Raw genomic sequence first — 20,092 nt, forward strand, 5'->3', positions numbered from 1 at the left:
AGAGTACAGTAAATAGCTACAATTCAAAATTAATCGATTTTAGTAAAAACAACGCATATAACCGTAAGAGAGTTCAATAATGATAAGACATTAGCCAATAATATTTTTCGCGGTGCATTAGTAATTAACACTATGTTTGGGCACCATGAATATATTCTCCATCAATGGGCGGCTAATAATAAATAATATCAGATTTATTAGCAAATTTGATTCGTACAATTACATTGCGTGGTCCTACATAGACTACTGTTGGATGAAGGCCATGTGGAACATCTATATTATATCTACTTTCGATTGGAGGTCGATGTAGTGCTACATGTGGTCTTTGCAGACAGCAAAGAACAGGAAAGGTGTTTGTAAATTGAACTGTTTATCATTTGGAACCACGTGGAACGTTGAAGTGATCACTGGAGTAGTGTAACACTCTTTGGAACAGTTGGAATAGGTTATTTTACGAAACTGTTTCAATACAAAACAGTTTCAATTGTGAAACAGTTCAAAAAAATCTGTTCCAGCTTTTTTTTTACCCATCTCTAATCTATCACCTCCATCACTTTTACCTTAATCCCGGTCGGGGAAAGTTACCTAGATGAGGTTTTTTCCAGGGCTTTTCCTTAACCCAATGCGAGCAAATGCTGGGTAACTTTCGGTGCTGGACCTCAGACTCATTTCACCGTCATTATCACCTTCATTTCATTCAGACGCTAAATAACCTGAGATATTGATACAGCGTCGTAAAATAACCCAATAACAGTCAACCATATTATACTAAGATGTGCCCAACTGGAAAAAGAAAGAAGAATTCTACGAGCTAATATAATACGCAGAGGTCAAACCTGGCCTCCACCATTTGATCAGTTCACAAAAACATACCTAAAAGGCTTCAAAAAAACCTTTACCGCAACCATGTTCATCTACGTCTTAATCATCTTCACCTTAACCATCTTCATCAACACCATCAGTTACACCTTCATCAGCTTCACCTTAACCATCTTCATCAACACCATCAGTTACACCTTCATCAGCTTCGCCTTAACCATCTTCAACACCATCAATTACACCTTCATCAGCTTCACCTTAACCATCTTCAACACCATCAGTTACACCTTCATCACTTCACCTTAACCATTTTCATCTACAAGTTTATCTTAACCATCTTCATCTGTGTATTCATCACATTCACCTTCACAGTCTTTATCAAAATAATAATTGTAACTGACAAAAACCTTTACTTATGTTCCTGTACTTTAATGTGTTAACAGATGTCAATGAGCCTTCAGATGTCTCAGTCGATGTCAGTGAGTGGGGGTGGCAGTGGTTCTCCACACCACCACCCCCACCATCCACATCACCCTCAGCAACCACCACCTCCACAGCAACAGCAGCAGCAACCCCTCGTCAGCTACGGGGGAAGTCCTGTTGGAGCAGGTGCTGGGAATCCGGGACCCCCTCCTACTTCGAACGCGGGAGTGCCGGTTTCATCTGCTCAGCAGAGTGTGTCACAAGCTCCCCCTCCTGCACCGGACTTTAGTCTCGAATTCCTTGAACATTTGCCGGCCGGAGATTCAAGTCATTTCTCGGCAGCTGCTCAGGAATTGCTCAACTCCCTTGAGTCAGCCTCCACCTTTAATTTGGACATCCTTTAGAAGATTTCTCTCATGTCTCGAATATGCTGTGAAAAATGGAGGCTGTAATGCCATGGTCCGCGTATTCTCAAAAGTGTTCTCTTTTCAAGGATGTTTGTTTGAATGATGGATATTTGCAGGATCAGAATACGAGTACAAATATTTTTATTTCGAGGAATAAGATAGAGAATTAATTTTGAGTTTAACACGTTCTTAACACATCTGACTTTCCTACGTATAACACGTTTTCAACTTGTTACTGGTTCATTAATATGGGATCAATTAAAAGAAATTTTCTTTATTTCAAGATAAGGCAATCCACTCTGGTGATACTAATGAATATGGATGCATTTTTAGAGAAGCTACTCACATTGTAGAATAGATGTTAGCACAGACTTACTCTGGGAAATATCATTAAGATAGTACCATGGAAGACACTGTTATCATAGTGAAACTAAGGAAGACCTACAGAAAAGTCGTGTAGCATTCATAATGCTTAGAACTGTGACTGAAAGGTGGTCTACCAGCAAAAGAAAAATTTTAAGGACACATCACGAACACAGTGCATTGCTCATGTGTAGTGCAATCTTTTAAGACAGAAATTATGATGATAACGTTTTCCAAAGTTTTATTGTGCTGTCTCCATATTCTTCACTGGTTTCACAGGCTGCATCTTAAAAATTGAGAAAATTTGTCCTTCCATTTTGAATTTCGCTTTTATCAATATTCTCAATTTGTAATAGCTTGAATGAAAAAGAGACTCTTTAATTGCCACGTTTATTGTTCATTTGTTTAAATATGAAAGCTATGATATTAAGTTTCATGCATTTATTGAATGCTTTGCAATGTATTTTCATATCTCGTTCTTTTGAATTTAAAAGGACGAATTCTTTAATTTTCGAGAAACATTACTTTATAGCATTAGTTCAGCCTAGCAATGGACAATGACTAGCCAACAAGCTTTTATCATTATACTTTCTTCATGCATATATTTTTCCTCTAACAATCTTAATTTTTTCAATCCATTTGCATCAAACACTTCTTTAACTAAACGGCCCAATGTCTTGTAGCTGAATATGAGAGATCCAGCTATTTCTCTTTTCTTTTAGTTTATAAATCTTTATTCAAAATGTAACAACACTAGTTCTTGAAAGTGACTGGAGTAAAATTAATATGGAATATGGCTCCTGGTAATATGTGATGTTACATTCAGAACATTAGGGAAAAAATTAATATTCTAGAAGACATTTAAATGTTTGTACGAAAGTAGTGAACTTACATAAAATATTTTGCATTATTTATATCTTAATTTATTGATTTCTCTTTATAGACATGAAAATATTTTTATGATGTAAGTAAAATTCTACATTAAAAATGTCATTTTGTGAAGAGCATTTGACTTAATGTTAAAAGTCATATTTCTGAATAGCCTGTCTGCCAATGTGACACATACTTTTCCAAGGATTTTTATATCGTGAAAAAATAATTAACAACCTCTAAAACCTTTACACCAGTCGTACTAGAAACAGTGTTGAAATAGTTCACGTAAGGACTGCAAATATTTCTTAGATGATGTATTGATACATCTTTTTAAATTTTCTAAGCGAATTCTGGAAATTCACTAGAATATCTATCAAATAGCCATATTCTGTTACAACTGTTGCTTGTAAAATTCTCTTTTCTTCCTTCCCGATCTATACTGTACTTTATATCAGGTCTTCAGAATTTGTATTTGCAATAGTTTGTCAGCAGTCAGTATCACTTATGGAAGCTATAATTTCTTTTGGGTCAAAGAAAATTATTTTACTAAATGATATGTGAAGTTAGCCTGATGGCTCAAACATCCATTCCACAAATCCAAATCCAAGCTCTGTGAATATGAGTGAAATTTGTGTCTTTAGGGCATGTTTTATTGAGACACTCCCGGTTTTTTGTCATTCCGTTATTTCTCCTTGATTTATAATCACACTCCTTACAAGTGATGTGATACCAACTCAGGCCTGTCAAGTTTAAAATCTAGGAAAAGCTGATATCAGTATTTACAGAAGCTGACAATGGATTAAAAAAAAGGCTGACATAGAATTTAATTCCTATTTGAAGTAGTTAATTCAAAGAAGAATTCAGTTTAATTGTGAGATTTACTTTTATTGTAGTTGTCAGTGACATACTTAGCTTTCTGTAAGAATTTCTCATCAAATTCCTGTTCATAACATTTCCAGTCATAATTCATCTTGCAACATATAAGAGAAGAGAGTGTTCTGTCCATTTTCATGCTGGACTGGAATTGTGTTTTATTTTGTCAGATAAGACTGAATACTCTTTCTTCTGTAGTATTGCTGTGGGGAAAAGTTAAAACAATTTGTATAACCCTGCACAGTTTTTAATAATTTTTTACACCATTATAGTCAGTCTCATTGTACAGATCGTTCCAAACCACTTCACAATCAACAAAATTCTCTGCAAGTTGATTTTGTTTAAATTTGAATTGTATGAATTTATCATACAAATTATTCATGTCAACAATGGTGAACTTCAATATACTTTTGAATCTATTACAAAAATATTTAACTTGACTGAAGCTGCTTTCGCTGTTTTTAACATTGACAAAAGCACTATTGGAAACAACTTCATTTTGAAGAGGCAAATTCAATTGTAAATATTTCACTGTTGTGCAAAAGAATGCTCAAACTCCCTCAAAAAATGTTTCAACATGATTTTTGTCTACACTCCCATCATCAAATAGCTTGTCTAGTAGATCTTTAGCTGACAAACTAAAGTAGTGTCCTCTGTTGTTCAAAACAAGGACTTGGCGTCAAAAACTTTGGGAAGGAAGGTAATGTGTTAATCTAAAAAAGATTGATATATATCTTAGGCTATTTGAATTTCTAAAACAAAGAAACCTGACATGTGTATGGCATGCTGACACACTGACAAGCATAAAAAACGCTGATGTCAGCTGTAAAAGCTGACACTTGGCAGGCCTACCAACTACAGTAGAACCTCTATTATCCGTGGTTATAAAGGGAGTGAACTGAACGGTTAATCTAAAAAATTGGATAATCCATATCATAAAATATTTTCGTAAATTAAATGGATAGTACATGCACTTTTTTAATTTCCTCCATGTTCTTGTGTTTAACACGCTAGTTGGTGAAACAGTATTTATCTCATTTAAGTCTGGTTATCAATGACGGTTTTTTAGGGGCAAGGAAATTCCTTGTAATGGATGTCAGTTGAAAGATAGGAATATTAAAGATCTCATGTTGTAGATTTACATACTTTATACACTTTATTGTTGATTTTTATTAATACTCGCAGAATTGTAATATCAATCTCGTATTCTGATGTGAGATGGGCCACAGTTTCTCTTCCCCCGAAAAACTCAATTATTTGCACTTTTTCGGTACTTAGCACAAAACGTTTTCTTTTGTCACTCATGGAATACATTTTATATATGGTAGAAGTTGTACAGTACGGCGACTCAAACAGTAGACCATACTGTGTTAGTGTCAAGGCTTGTAATATAGTGGGCACCAGCGATTTCGGCAGATGGATTTTGTTAATGTGAACTCGAGTGCGAGTTACACACCGCTGCAAGATCGGTTATTATCTCTGTCGCAGCTGGAATGAGTAGGACATAAGAGTAAACATGCACGCCCGAGTATTCTATTGGACTCTGAGCAGTCATCTCCAAAAACTAAACAAATATTACATGTACTGTAAAATCATTGCAAACGAAAGTCGCTTGCGGCACGCTACAAATTATCCACTCGAGCTGTACTGTGGTCCATTTGTTTGTTTCACAACAATGATACTAGCGGAGGAAAACGTTATAGCTCGCGCAAGAAACGATTACCGAAAACCAATGGAGGCATTGCTGTCTGTTTTGACATATGTATGTAGGCACGCCAAGGGTGGCAGAGGTGCGAGCCGATGGAAGTACTGTCTCTTCCAAGAAGATGAACAGATGAGGACATTGCTGTGGAAATAAAGAACGTAGCAAGAGAAAAATTCGAAGCTAATTAAATGCGCAACATATGTTTATGAATGAAATAATAATACCGTGTGATACAAGACACGCATTCACATGCAATGGAACAAACTAAAGTCGTAATGTAACTATCACAACGCAAGACTGATTCTATTGATGTTATTTCTCTGCCGACAGTACTCTTGAATATCATTCAAGTTATCTCGTGACCTTTCCTCTCGCATGCTCTTCCTTATCACAGTGTTTGATTCACATTCCTTCCGACGGTAATCCATGCTTGCGAGATCTATATCTCCAACTCATTCATGAAGGACAACAAAGAGCTCGTCAACTAGCACTGTCAGTAAGGTCATTCGCCAGAATCGGTGGTTCCAACTGTAACACACTCAGAAAAAATACATACTGGTACTAATATAATGTACAATAGTACGAGGCGCATCCAGAAAGTAAGTTTCCCTATTTAAAAAAAAAAGAGCACACACTTTCAGGAAAACATTTATTGGCAACAGGTACAGCAATGTTTCAGCTATTTTTCAACATAGCCACCATCAGAATTGAGACACTTGTCGTGTTGTGGGATCAACTTTTGTATCCCTCTGTCGTAGAACTCTGCTGCCTGTGAATGGAACCAGTGTGTGACAGACGTCTTCAGCTCTTCGTCATTGCCAAAACGCTCACCAGAGGACAGGAATTTCTTGAAGAGAGAGAGAGGGAGAGAGTGACAGAGGGGGAGAGGGAGAGGGGGAGAGAGAGAGAGAGAGAGAGAGAGAGAGAGAATGTTCGGCCCATAGACCTGACAGAGCTGCCGATGAATTTCAATTGGCGCAATGCTTTGTGCATTAAAGAACTTTATCACCAACCGAACCTCGCAGGCAGCGGGAGAAGGAATAAGAGCTTCCATTTCGGACCACTGCTGCCACACTACTGGCACCAGGCGGGACCTGTCCGGCTGGCATATGATTGATACGTCATAGATCTGTTACGCATGCGCAATTGACACGGCTGATTACGTTTACTTTCAAGGGGAAAAAATCGGGAAACTTACTTTCTGGATGCGCCTCGTACTTCATATGTTTCTGTAGAAAAAAAAAAAAAGGAGGGCGAGAAAGACAGTCGGATAATCCATCAGTCAGTTAAGAGGATGATGGATAATTGGGGTTTTACTGTATTACATTGTATATTTTCCTCAAAATCAAATTCATAGAACCCATGTGATGAACATCCTTTCCTTACAATCTCATCTTCTACACTCCTTTACCTCAGACTTTTTATGTCTTTACTAATAATTTATATAATCACTCAGATATTACGTATTATTGTGGTGGTTATAATTTCTTATGATCACTGGATGTATGAATTTCACAAACGATATAGAACATAGAACATCTTATGAATGAGGACACCTTTGAGACTCACACTACGACTGTGGCATGGCTTAGTTTCTGCTTTACAACACAATCCAAGAAGTACAAAAGTGAAGGATGAACACTTCCTTGACAGTCTTGCCATTTTTAATCATGTTCCCTCCGAAGTACTACTCCATTACTCGATATTTAAACAAAGCTGATGTGGTGATTAAGAAATGAGGTGCTGGACTCCGTGTTTGTCCGTTGTGCAGTGTTGGATACATAGTCAGTAGGCTGTCTCAGTTGTTATTAGACTCTTTTTACCTGCCGCTATTGACTGTCAGTGCAGCTTTGTGGTAGTGAAAAAAAAAAAAAAAAATGACAATCTCTTGAGAAAAATTATTCAATGTTTACTGAAATATGAAAACACCATTTTCAGTGTTAAAAAAAAATAAAATAAAATTTGAAGTAGCGGCATCTATCAGCTTTTCAAAAATTAAATTGTTTCTAGTTTTCACACGCATTGTAAACTTTTTGACCATTTTCTTGCAATACACTGATTGCATGTATATGTCTCTACAAAGTCTCAGAACTCCCTTTGTTATCTCTCTATTCTGTACATACAGTATATTATAATATATATATATTTTATTTGTGTAATACCACCAATGTATCGTTCTGTGCAAAGCTATTTTCATTACATCTCCAATCAAAGATGAGTAGAAAAAAAAAACATTCCATATTTGTCATAAAAAAAAAAGATAATAGAAAACTGCTTAATCACGATTGCAAATTTCCAGAATAATAAAAACACTCCATGCATGTAATCGATATTATCTAATTAACCACATCGGGCTAAATGCTAAATGCTCGTTATGATCTCTACATCCGTTACACCAAGACTTTATTCCCTTCTTCTGGGTCAGAGATATATTTGTATGTACACATCGCAGCTAAAGCAGCTCTTACCCCTCTGCTTTAATTGACAGCTTTCCAATCTCGGCTGTAGCATGTTGAGTTAACTATCAAAGAGAGGGGAGAATAGTTTGTTATTTATCACTTTGAACACAGCGTTATTATTATTGTAGACTATATTATTATACGAAGCCTGGAAATTGGGTCTCAAGCAGAGATAACAGTCAGATATCACGTCTCCAGAACCATGTAACACCACTTCATTCGGAATCTTTCTTATATTAGGCTATACATCCTATTTTAAGCGCATTTCGAACTGACAGATTAAGGTCAAGCAATGGACTGCATTTGCCACGTGTGCTTATCTCATTCCTGGACTATACTCCTGAACTAAAGTCAGGTGAGACAGCAGAGATTACCAGCGTTTCAATTCACAATTTTCAGTTCAGTGACTTGTGCGTGGCTTGTACGTGACCTTGATCCGCCAGTTCGAAATGCGCTGAGTATAGCCATGTTTGCTTTGTCCAGAGGACAAAGTTACACTTTACAAATAATGACTGTTATATTTGCACGAATACTACAATACGTCATACATTAACTAGTTTAATTTTGAATTTATCTTTATGTTACTTAAACTTTGGGTGACCAGATCAAAATGTTCAAATGAAGGAGAAAAGCAGGATATTTTGAAAAAAAAACCTGACGACACATTAAATTCCTCTTCATTCACTGAGAACAATAAAAACAATAGGCAAACGCAGTACCAAAGCTATCCATTGTTATTAATCTTACAATTTCATTGTTCATACTTCTGTGAAGAAGTAAAAATGTCCCTCAGTAGCTTTGGGAATTTCAATAAAAAGGGTGAAATTCTTACACGTAAAATGCTTCAAATTATATAACATCATGCATAGCATGACCCGCCAAAGTGGTGTGCAACTTGAAAATGGGTCACAGTATGCAGAACCTGAATCACGCAAGTGAAGTGGGTAGACATTAGACATACACACATTTTGTACTGTTACAATATCCTTTACTCCTTCTACTGACAGTTTGTTCCTTTCATCTCATCATTGGGTGTTGATTAGTAAAAATGTCCTTTCAACAGTGTCCTTGTGCAATTATTAAAAAAAATAATTGACATATACAGCAAAGTTTGGATACACTTAACATTCACAACCTGTTCAAAATTATATTCCACTGAAAATCTATTGTTTCCAAGAAAAATGCATCAGCTTGCTTCAAAATAATAGTACATTATGCATTGAGCCTATAATGGTAGTAATTAAGACGCGAGTATGTTTGTTTATGAAACGAGCGCAAGCGAGTTTTATAATTTTCATACGAGCATCTTAATTACCATTATAGGCAAGTTTCATACGACTTTTTATGCTCGACCATATTTCTAACCTGAAATTATTCATAAGTATTCATGTTATGGTTATGTAAGTGAGGAGCGGAACTGACCTTCTAAATTGTGAGATGTGCGCAGACGCGAAAGTATTGATTTTTTCCGAGGAACGAATGTCATTGACCTTGATATAATCTAGAGAATAACATGAACATTAATCTTGATATAACCTGGAAATTGATTTAGAATTGAAAAACGAGATGACAAATTGAATTTATTTGAATATTATTTACAATTAACGCTAGTTATTATAGTAACAGAACATAAACTTCTGCGACAGTATTGGATTTCCAGCCTCCGTGACTTTTTGCTAGTTGTCTTTCAATTGTATATCCGAGAATAATCGATACTTGCGCTTTTATAATGCTACAATCGTGATTTCTCATTGGCTGAACAACTGAACTATAATGAATAGGTGTACTTTAATGAGGTGCATTAAAGGGCTACTACCAGGTGTATAATTACTACATTTCGGCATGGTCGAGCATAAATTCTTTTAGAACACAGAATTCATAAAATGCATATTTTTCATATAACGACAGAAACACCTCAGATATTATCTTATATACGTACTGTATTTCAATATTTGGTACATTATGTTGTTGAAAGGCAGAAAGCAGGACATGTCCGGTGAAATCTGGACATCTGGTCACCCTACGTAAACTGAGGAAATGTGTATAACTGTTGCATGTTAGGAGACTGGTAATTGTGTGGTAGAGACGAAAATAGCAGCAATTTTGAGAAACAAAACTAAATAAACTTGTTTTGTTGACAAGAAACCTTATTTCCTAGCATTGTTTAATTATGTAGACTACAAGTATAATAAATGCTGAACACATCCAACAGTTACCAAAAAATTTTTAATAACCTATATGTGTGGATGTAGGAAATGCAGGTATTGCATTTGTTAAAGAATATAATTTTGTTTAACAATGATATGAAAAGATGTAACGCCTTGTTCAGAGTGTTAAAAATAAATGCTTCATTTTTCGTAAGATTTGAACCTGTGTTATCTGGAGTGTTTATGAACTGTTGCAGTCATTTTTCACATAGCTTATTACTGTGGTAGAAGTAGAATTCATTTGAAAGTGAGCAAGCATATCTAGCACATTTTATCTGGCTAATTTTTTTAAAAACTTTAATTTTTTATCAGTGCTAGTTGTGATGGCATCGAATAAACACTTCTGCTAACATGTGGAGACAATTATTAAATGTGCTTTTTCAAAACTGCTCCCTTGCAAAAAAAGAGATTTTGCATCAAGTTGAAATATGGTTGTTGTGGTAGCAAAAGCAATTGAGCCATTCTGTTAACTTATGGCCAGCAGATTTCTAATTTTGGAACCATTAATTTTGAACTGTTGAGTGCAATCAAAAAAACGTTGCTTCCTACCTCATGGTGTCCCATGGTGTTAACGCAAGATAATACGACATCTTATATCTGTTCGTTAATTGGAGATTCCAAAAACTGCAAGGGACCAACATTGACCGCTGCTTTGTAATAGCTGTCTTGTGTGCAAACAATCGGTGTCCTCGTGCTGTGTCGTGTTGTGTAATGTGGTGTGTTTTAACTGTAGTGTGCTACACATCTCAGCGAGAATGGCTGTGGGACCACTCAGCAAAGACAATGTAGGGGGTAGAAGGGAAGAACATTAAAAAAGTTAAAAAATAAAAATTAAAAAAAAAAAAGTGGAACATAACTTACCGAGTTCCGAGGAATAGTTATTTTTACCATCCCACTGTTTAGAAGGTATTTACCAAGTTCAGATAAAAATTATATAATTCTAGTACGCAGGGATCAAACCTGAGTTTCTACTCGATAGACAAAACGAATTACTTAAAAAAAAAAATTTTACGAACAAATGGAATCAGTATTTTTGTTATTGATTTTTTTGCTGTTTATTTTGATTGCTTGTAATTAGCGATTTTACAAGTAATGTACCGATGAGGTTAACTATATATAAATATATAATTATATCATATAATTAATGTATATATGAAGAGATTGTTGATATTGCGAGTGTTAACATGGTGAAGAATGAGAGTTGTGCACACCATCAGTGAAGCAAGTGTATGGTGAGCATGATTGTGCCGTGCCGATAAGGCCAACAAAATGATGTCCATTTTCGAATATTTTCTCATCTGGGAAATGGATAAAACTGAAAAGAAAAATAAAAAAAAACTCTACACGACTTTTAGTATGGGGTTTTAAACTATTTTAAAACAATTCAATGGAGTTCAGATATGTTTTGTCAATTAGGACTTAAAAGACTAAAATATAGAAATAATAATTAAAAAAAAAAAGAATCAAAGGAATCTGTGAAAATATGAGTGCAAGGTCTAAACTTTACAATATCACAAATGCTAGTGGCACTTGTGTTCAGATCACGTTTGTGATGATTTTAGGTCTAACATATACATACATATATATATATTTACAATGACACAAAGCTAGTGGCAGTTGTGCTGACAACAACTTATGTTTGTAATTATTTCCGAAAACTTGTATGTCTAATCACTGATTGCTGGGCTGTGCATTTATTTCAAGCTTGTTTAAATTGTTTTAACGGCTTAGAAATATTTAGAAAAATTTTAGTTACGAAAATGTACCCCTTCTTCTCACCTTCCTATGAATAAATTGTTACCTGTACTAAAACACACAGAGAGGTTCTTAATATGTGGGGATGTAAAGTGCTTGATATAGCATTAATGAGCATTTGAGAACCGCTCTGTGGAGAACTAGTGAAATAAATATGCCTGGATGGTAAAATACAAACACTCGCCATGTTTTTAAACAATGCCTGCTCCTTCAATTTTACATAAACAATCACAGAATTACATTTCTGCATTTTTTTTAATACTGTGCAATGCATTCTTGAGAGTTACCAATGCTCTTTCTACTTTTCTTATATTGAATGATGATGATGATGATGATGATGATGATGATGATGATGATGATGATGATGATAATGACAATGTCGTCCTTAATTGTCTAGTGGTTAGCATACTCATCAATGGATCGAAGTTTTTGGCTTCAGTGATCTTGTAAAAATAATAAAAATTCTCCTATTTTTCTTCAGAATAGAAGTAAGACTGAGATATTAATATCTATAAGCACATCCTGTCCCTGAATAAAGATAATTCCTGGCAAAATTAACTGCGGCCATTTCCTGTTTTGCAGAAACAGATTTCTTGGTGGGCCTATGATACTTATTAGAGCTCTGCATTTCATTAAGAATGACCGACCGAGAGTCATGAATGATATAAGCATAGTCACTCTCACTGTACTATAAGCAGCAGACTAGCTGCTGTGTGTCCTGACTCCTCAGAAAGCAAAACATCTGATGAAGCATCACAGTCGACCAGTCAGTGTCATTTGTTTGAAGGGTATTATAGCCTGAAAACTATCTTTTATCGATGTGTTTACAGTGTACAGGCTATCAGATTGAATAAAAAATTACAATAAAATATTTAAAAAATAATAATTTAATAAATCAATAAAATAAAAACATTTTAACAAACTATGTTGTCTATAAGAATATAAATATAAAATATAAGCAGCACTAAAAAAGAGAAAAAAAAATAATATGTTAGTCTTTATCCTCTAGTTGAATGGAACAGTTAACATCCGACATTTTGTAAAAGTGTTGCATTCGTAATTGCACAGGACAAAAGTAAATACATTAAAGAAACCAAGTAGGAAATTCTAGATAAGATAGAACAAAAATTATTAATTTAAAACCAAATGGCGATTTAGCCATGATTCTTTTAATTTTGGATAACTTCAGCATGAATTTTGTTTGCTGCATCCTTGATATTTCGTGGTATGGTTGTTGAATATGGAATAATAGAATCTGCATCCACCTTACCATAAGTAGCTCCAATATCAATCATTGTCTATGATTATGCAGATTTGGTTTATTTTTATTAAATATTGTGACTAAATAGATTACCGGTATGTCTGCTTTTCAAGGAATTTGATACGCATCACAAAATCTCTGTCCTTTTTATGCAATCACATATTTACTAAGCTACATTAAACATTTTCGTTACTCATATAATCAGTTCGATAAAATGTATGCTGAATAACATTATTGATAATATAAAGCATTATTTCATTGAAAGAATTGTTATTTAAAAATTATGTTTCCTTGTTTAAATGTTTAAATACTTCCTAATTTTCATGTCATCTGAAATAAAAACAAAATGGTAACCTTCTTAGGTAGGCTGTTTTGGGTATCAGGCATTAAAAGCTGATGTAATTGTAGTGCAACAACCTCGAGCGCTCGCGACTGACTGAGTAGACTTTGCAACTGGTTGGTTATAAATTCTCAACTGCATGTACTCTAGCGAATCATCTCCCAGCTGCCTTCTTCACAACCAAAGACTAATCAGCGATCTCAGTCTGCCATTTTCAAGAGAATGCAGAGGTCTAATATTTATATTGCCTCCCATGCTCGAATCAGAGAGAGACCGAAATCAGACCACATAGTTCAAGGATTCAAGACAAATATCAGTAATATAATATTAGTCTCAGTTCTGAATTCTGCACCAAAAAACTAGTATTCCATTTTTAAAATTATATCTACTGTATATTTATAAACAATATTTTCTTTATTAGAGACTCAAAGGACGTCATTTTTCGTGTTTCTTCAAGTATCTATTAAAATACAGTGTCTTAAAATATAGAACCATTTTAAATATGAGAGATGATAATAGCAACTGGATTATCCTGTATTTTTATATCACTAAAATTTCTTTGACAGAATTGAAAACGCTCGAATTAAAATAAATTTTGGAGACAGTTGTCATAATTTGTTTCAATTTGAAAGATCCTAACTAAAACATGAAGAATTTCAGTCAACAGAACACAAAATATTCAGGTTATACAGACTGGACAAATTTTTAGCAAAATTGAAGATTTTTATTATATATTTTTACAAAATATGATTCTTCAATTTAGACTACACTTGACATTTTTGCGTATTTCCAAATTATTAGCAAAATTGAAGATTTGTACTGTATACTTTTAGAAAATTTAACTCTTCAATTTGGACTACATTTGATATTTTTGCATATTTACAAATTACTAGCAAAACTGAAGGTTTTTATTATATATTTTTACAAAATTCGATTCTTCAATTTGGAATACAGTTGACATTTTGGATATTTTTTCAAATTATTAGCAAAACTGAAGATTTTTATTTTATAGTTTTACAAAATTTGACTCTTCAATTTAGACTGTAGTTGACATTTTTGCTAATTTACAAATTATTAACAAAATTGAAGATTCTTATTGTATATTTTTACAAAATTTAACTCTTCAATTTAAACTACAGTTGACATTTTTGCATATTTATGTCTACTGTAATGATAGAAATATGCAAAATTGTCAATTGTAGTCAAAATTGAAAAGTCAAATTTTGTAAACAGAATTAGCATAAAAATCGTCAATTTTGTTAATAATTTGTCCACATCTGTATAACTAGCAATAATAAAAATAAAAATCTATAAACTTCCTTTGGGTGCTATATAATTATTGAAATATTTCAATTAGGGCCCAAGTGTTAAGGGAAAAATAATATGTAGAATAAATTCTAGTCAAATTAAATTCCTTTCTATAGCTCGCCTACAATAATAAATTCTTTTATTTACAATACTGTACAACTTCGTTGCAGTATGGATTTAGTACCGAAGATCTTGAAATTTTAGGCATTAAATTTATGTAAGTTCTGTGATTTGAAAAGCTAGTTTGTGAAAGTAAGTGAATTTAAAAACATATACATACATTCACAAATAAATTGAACCTCTGTTGGAGATTGTCACTCAGAGGTGTGTTTTTTTCAGAGCAGGTGTGAAGTTAGAAAAGAGAGAAGATTTAGGGAAGAGTCAACTGTATCAAGTTATCTAAATAAGTAAACCTTATTGTTGGCGTAATTGGTTCTTTCACAAATAAATTCCGGTAATAAGAAAAGCTTCTTAAAATGGATTTGAGGGAGGTGGGATATGATGATAGAGAATGGATTAATCTTGCTCAGGATAGGGACCAATGGTGGGCTTATGTGAGGGTGGCAATGAACCTCCAGGTTCCTTAAAAGCCAGTAAGTAAAGTAAAGTAAAAGTAATAAGAAAAGCTTCAATATTATACCAGTACATTAACTAAAATAAGACCACCAAACTTTCAATTTTTGCTAAGAATGTAATATGTACAATGCATTACATTTTGTTCATGTGTTCAAGGATTAATCTGAAAAAGAACAACAAATACTATAGGAAATTAGAAAGACTAGTAGAATTTAAAACTCGTACACAAAAACAAAACCTCTGAGTGACTAATAGTTCAATAATAAAAGGAAATTTACTTGAAATAAAACCACTCAGATAGTTAAACTAAAGCTTCCACAGTTGCAAGATCATGCAAAATCTTTTGATAAATACAGAGTGTTTCAGAACTCAACCAAAGAAATTTATCTAGTTATAGAGGGGCTGTAGACAAGTAATCTGAGATAAGGAATCCAGGATCTCCAATGAAAAATATCTGAGTTATCAGTTGCTAAAGTTACTTACATTAATTTAATACTCATAATCCAGTGTTAAAATGAATTGTGGATATGGGATGGTTTCGGACTTATTAGGTATTGGCTGAAGCCCAACTGTTAAGAACTAATCAACTTTGTTTTTAAAATTTAGCTTTACAGAATCTGTAAAATTGCCCGCAAATAATTAAACTGCACTGCTTTTTGTTTCACCCTAATTCATTTTCATTATAGTAGCTAATTTAGAAGAAAATTATCGGTATAAACTGTGGTGTAACTGATAACATGGCAGACCTCAGGTCAAAAGGTAGGATGTTCGAGTAGTTTTTTTTTTAATCCCAGTACTCTTATTTTATTGGTGATATCTCTGATTTCTTTCTTTTCTGAACCACCGAAATAATACACTATAGTATTTATTTGTATGCTTTCGGCAAGAGTATACTGTACAGTACTAGCCACTGGCTCAGTACAGTTCACTTGAGATTAAGTCACGAATGTTGGACTCCTATGGAGCTTAGTTAGATATTTGTTAGAAACACGCTGACCTTTGGTTGCAAATGTGATGAATGCACTACTTTTTTTTTGTTCTGTATTATTATTTTAATACATTTTTGTCCCATTTTTGTGTTTAAATTGTAAAAAAAATTCGTAACTTGTCCACAGCAATGGATATGCATTTCTCAAACTACGTTCTTCAAGCTTCTGAACAATTATTGTCATTATTACGTAAATCACAAAATAACTAGAGTTGGTTTTTTAATGTTGCAACACAAGTTTAAAGTTACATACCTCAAGTTAAAAAAAAAAGTGCCTGCTGAAGTTTAAACGTTCGACCTCATCCTCTGACATAAACCATCTACAGTCTTACTAATAAACCATGTATAATTTTTATACAAGACTTATGGAGAATTGGGACAGAAAACGTTTCTAATAAACCATCCATAAGCAATGGATGAATAAGCAGCTACATGGAAATTGCTTCGCAGTACTTATACACACGAAACTCCCTGTTTAAATGTTGTATATAGAGAAAAAAATGGCCACCTTTTAACAGCTGTTCATATCGATTGCCATTTTATGATGATGGTTGCCTTGTAACTACAGAAGAACAAAACAGTGAGCACAGAATTTTATAGAGAATCTCAGTTATTCTGTTACCTTTCGTAATAAAAAAGAAACTATGACGTAGCTGTGTAACATTTGTATTGTTATACACGACGTATGTAGTGTTTATTAGTCAGGAATTTACACACGACTTATAAACAAGCTATTCGTTGTGTAAGTATAAGACAGTTAAACGTCTGGATAAGAGTTTTTATTAGTAAGACCACTAGGGCCGTATTCATAGACATTCTTAGCGCGGGCTTCCGGTGGATGATCAGCGAACTAACGTTTTTCATATTCATAAACCAGTGTTAGCGATATGATATGAATCCTGTACAAGTAACCAGTCAATAGCCGGGGCTAGTTTAGCACGCTCATAACGCGGGCTAGTGAAATGTCTATGAATAGAACCCATAGTGTTTACCATGGAGAAGTAGCAATATTGTATCTGACACATTTCCAAATGTACTGCTATGTCACGTACAGGTTCAGTCAGTGGCTTACTAGTCCAAAAAATATTTCATATCATTACATGCAAGTTTGAACCCGTAGATCCCTAGTTTCCTATCTCAAAATAGGACTCCTCCACAACTCCTTAAATTTCTTTGGTTGGATTCAGAAACACCCGGTATAATAAGAGAGTAAAAAGAACCCTGTCCTGATTGGTTGGTCTTCACTACTACGTTGATTCCAAATGATGACCTTGTAAGTTATTACATACAAAATAATGTAAATATGCAGGATGATTTACTACATGCACAATCTTAATGTGATTTTAAATATAGGTAATAAATTTACTTTAATTGTGGAATAGTGCAATAATAATGGCAGAGGAAACTAAAATGTTCTCAGAAAATCTGCTTAAGACCCACTTTATTCACACAAATATCACAATACACAACAAGAATTAAAACCTGAGTTATAAAACTGAGCAGTTTTAAACGCGGTTGATGTCATATTAATATATTTTAACTGAGAATAATGCTTTTACAAGCATGTTAAATTCCACCCAGGCATATTGAAAATACACACACAAATAAGTCCAACATATTTTTATTTTTTGTAAGTTGCTCCCTAATTGATTGAAACTGTTAACTCCATTGATATCACTGATACTCGTAAACTTGCAAGCACCAAAATGACATTTCATTTATTTTTAAATCATTTTTACCACAAGAATATTTTCATTTCCTTCCATGATTCCCTTGTAAATTTCTATGCAATGTTGTATGATATTGTTGTTCAATATATATCATAAAAAGTATGGTGTAATACAAAATCAAGATATGCCCCATACAAATAATTATTTGTTACCCATTTCTCGAGAAATTATAACTTAAGTGATAAAAAAAATAAAATAAAAAATATAGAAATGTGAGTGTGTATATCCAAGATAGGCATCTGCACCTCTGCCGGTGCAGTTCAGTGTCTTGCCAAATCCTTTATGTGTGTGCAAATTTTATCTTTTTTTTGATTATGTTCTGTTCATGTAAATTGTACAACATTGCTTTTTTGTATTTGTTCTGTATTAAGTTTTAATGCAAAATTATACAAAAGTTATATTATTATAATTATATAAACCTACAAGTTCTTGTAATCACGTGTTTTTTTTATTTACCTCTCCAATTACTAAAACTTAAAAAGTTTCAAAGAAAAGCCAGTAAAGTCCTCTCATTAGGTACAGAAACAAGCAATAGATCTAGAGGTAAGTTAGCCAGTCACAGACATTTCAGCTGCAATGCATCCATTATCCTTACATCTTTTATACACTAGTGTGCAAATTAATCCGAACAACGTAATTACTTATGCAAAAACACTCAAACGGGATAAAAAAAAAAGGATCTAAGACATACCTCAGTAATCAATGTGGCCTCCCTTGTTCCTAATAACAGCTCTGAGACGATATGGCATAGATTCCACTGATTTCCCACAAATATTCTTCATTTCTTCATCGCGAAACCATACACCAATGAGGGCAGAAATCGTCTTCTCCTTTGTAGAACAATCCATTTTTTGCATTCTTCTTTTGCAAATTGACCACAAGTTCTCAATGGGGTTGATGTCGGGTGAGTTGCCTGGCCAGGGGAGTACCTGAATATTCTTCTTGTTGAAGAATTCTGTAGTTTTTCGAGACATATGGCATGGTGCCAGGTCTTGTTGGAACACACCTCTGCCATCCGGAAATGATTTTTTTTCTGGTTTCCAATAAATGAATATATTTGTCAGAATTCATCATTCCCTTGATAGGTATTAATGCTCCAGGCCCTTCATGTGTAAAACAACCCCAAAACATTACTTTAGGGGAGTATTTGGGTGCTTGTTGGAGATGAGCTGCTGTTACTTTTTCGGATCCTTTCTGTACGTAAGAAACACGGTGGCCATGGACCTCGAAATGAGACTCATCGGAAAAAAGTACATTCTTCCAGTCATTCACTGTCCAGTGTTGATGTAATTTTGCCCACATTAAGCGTTTTTTGCACATAACAGGGGTTAGCAGTTGCTTCTTAATAGGCTTACGAGCCCGTCGTCCAGCTTCCAAAAGCCTACGCCGCATTGTTCTGACGTGAAAATTCTTCCCAGTGGTAGCCATTAACTCGCGGGTTAAGTCGACAGCAGTTAGCCTATGATTTAATTTACTTTTCCTGACAAGTAAACGATCATCTGCAGGTGAAGTTTTCCTTTTCCGGCCAGTTTCCTTTTTTCTGGGGTGTGATGGATCCAGTCTCCCTGTATCATTTTATGATCGAATTAACAGTAGCCAAACCAATGTGACATTCTGCAGCAATTTGCCTCTGTGTCATAGAAGAATACTCTGCTAATGTTATAATTTTAGACCGTTTTCGTGGAGTTGTATCCATTTGTGAAGACGACAGAATGTACACAGGCTTGCAGTATTAAGTCTTCAACACAACTGAAATGCTTATAAGTACAAAACGACAGGCAAAATGTCACATATTATAAAAAAAATTAATGACAGACTTTCAACAATGAAATTACACGTACTACAGATGTCAATTAAAGCGGTATGAGCACCTGTGAGGCCAACAATGACAGAAAATGTAAAAATATGTCATGTTCGGATTAATTTGCACGCTACTGTACTAGGGGCCATATTCTCAATTCTAGTTTAAACCATCTTTTAACTTATTGCAAGTTCAAAATGTGGT

General features: G+C 34.2%; 1 protein-coding gene across 4 annotated transcripts in view; it reads left to right on the forward strand.

The window, feature by feature from the left end:
- Window positions 1–18,724, forward strand: part of mam (neurogenic protein mastermind) — an 816,775-nt gene extending 798,051 nt beyond the window's left edge. For all 4 annotated transcript variants that reach the window (XM_069824265.1, XM_069824266.1, XM_069824267.1 and 1 more), the window contains one exon: window positions 1,263–18,724. In XM_069824265.1, the coding sequence (XP_069680366.1) occupies window positions 1,263–1,646 (384 nt within the window). In that variant the 3' untranslated portion in view covers window positions 1,647–18,724. The remainder of the gene's footprint in view (window positions 1–1,262) is intronic.
- The last annotated feature ends 1,368 nt before the right edge of the window (window positions 18,725–20,092 follow it).

The sequence above is a fragment of the Periplaneta americana genome, chromosome 4 (assembly GCF_040183065.1).
Source record: "Periplaneta americana isolate PAMFEO1 chromosome 4, P.americana_PAMFEO1_priV1, whole genome shotgun sequence".
NCBI lineage: Eukaryota > Metazoa > Arthropoda > Insecta > Blattodea > Blattidae > Periplaneta > Periplaneta americana.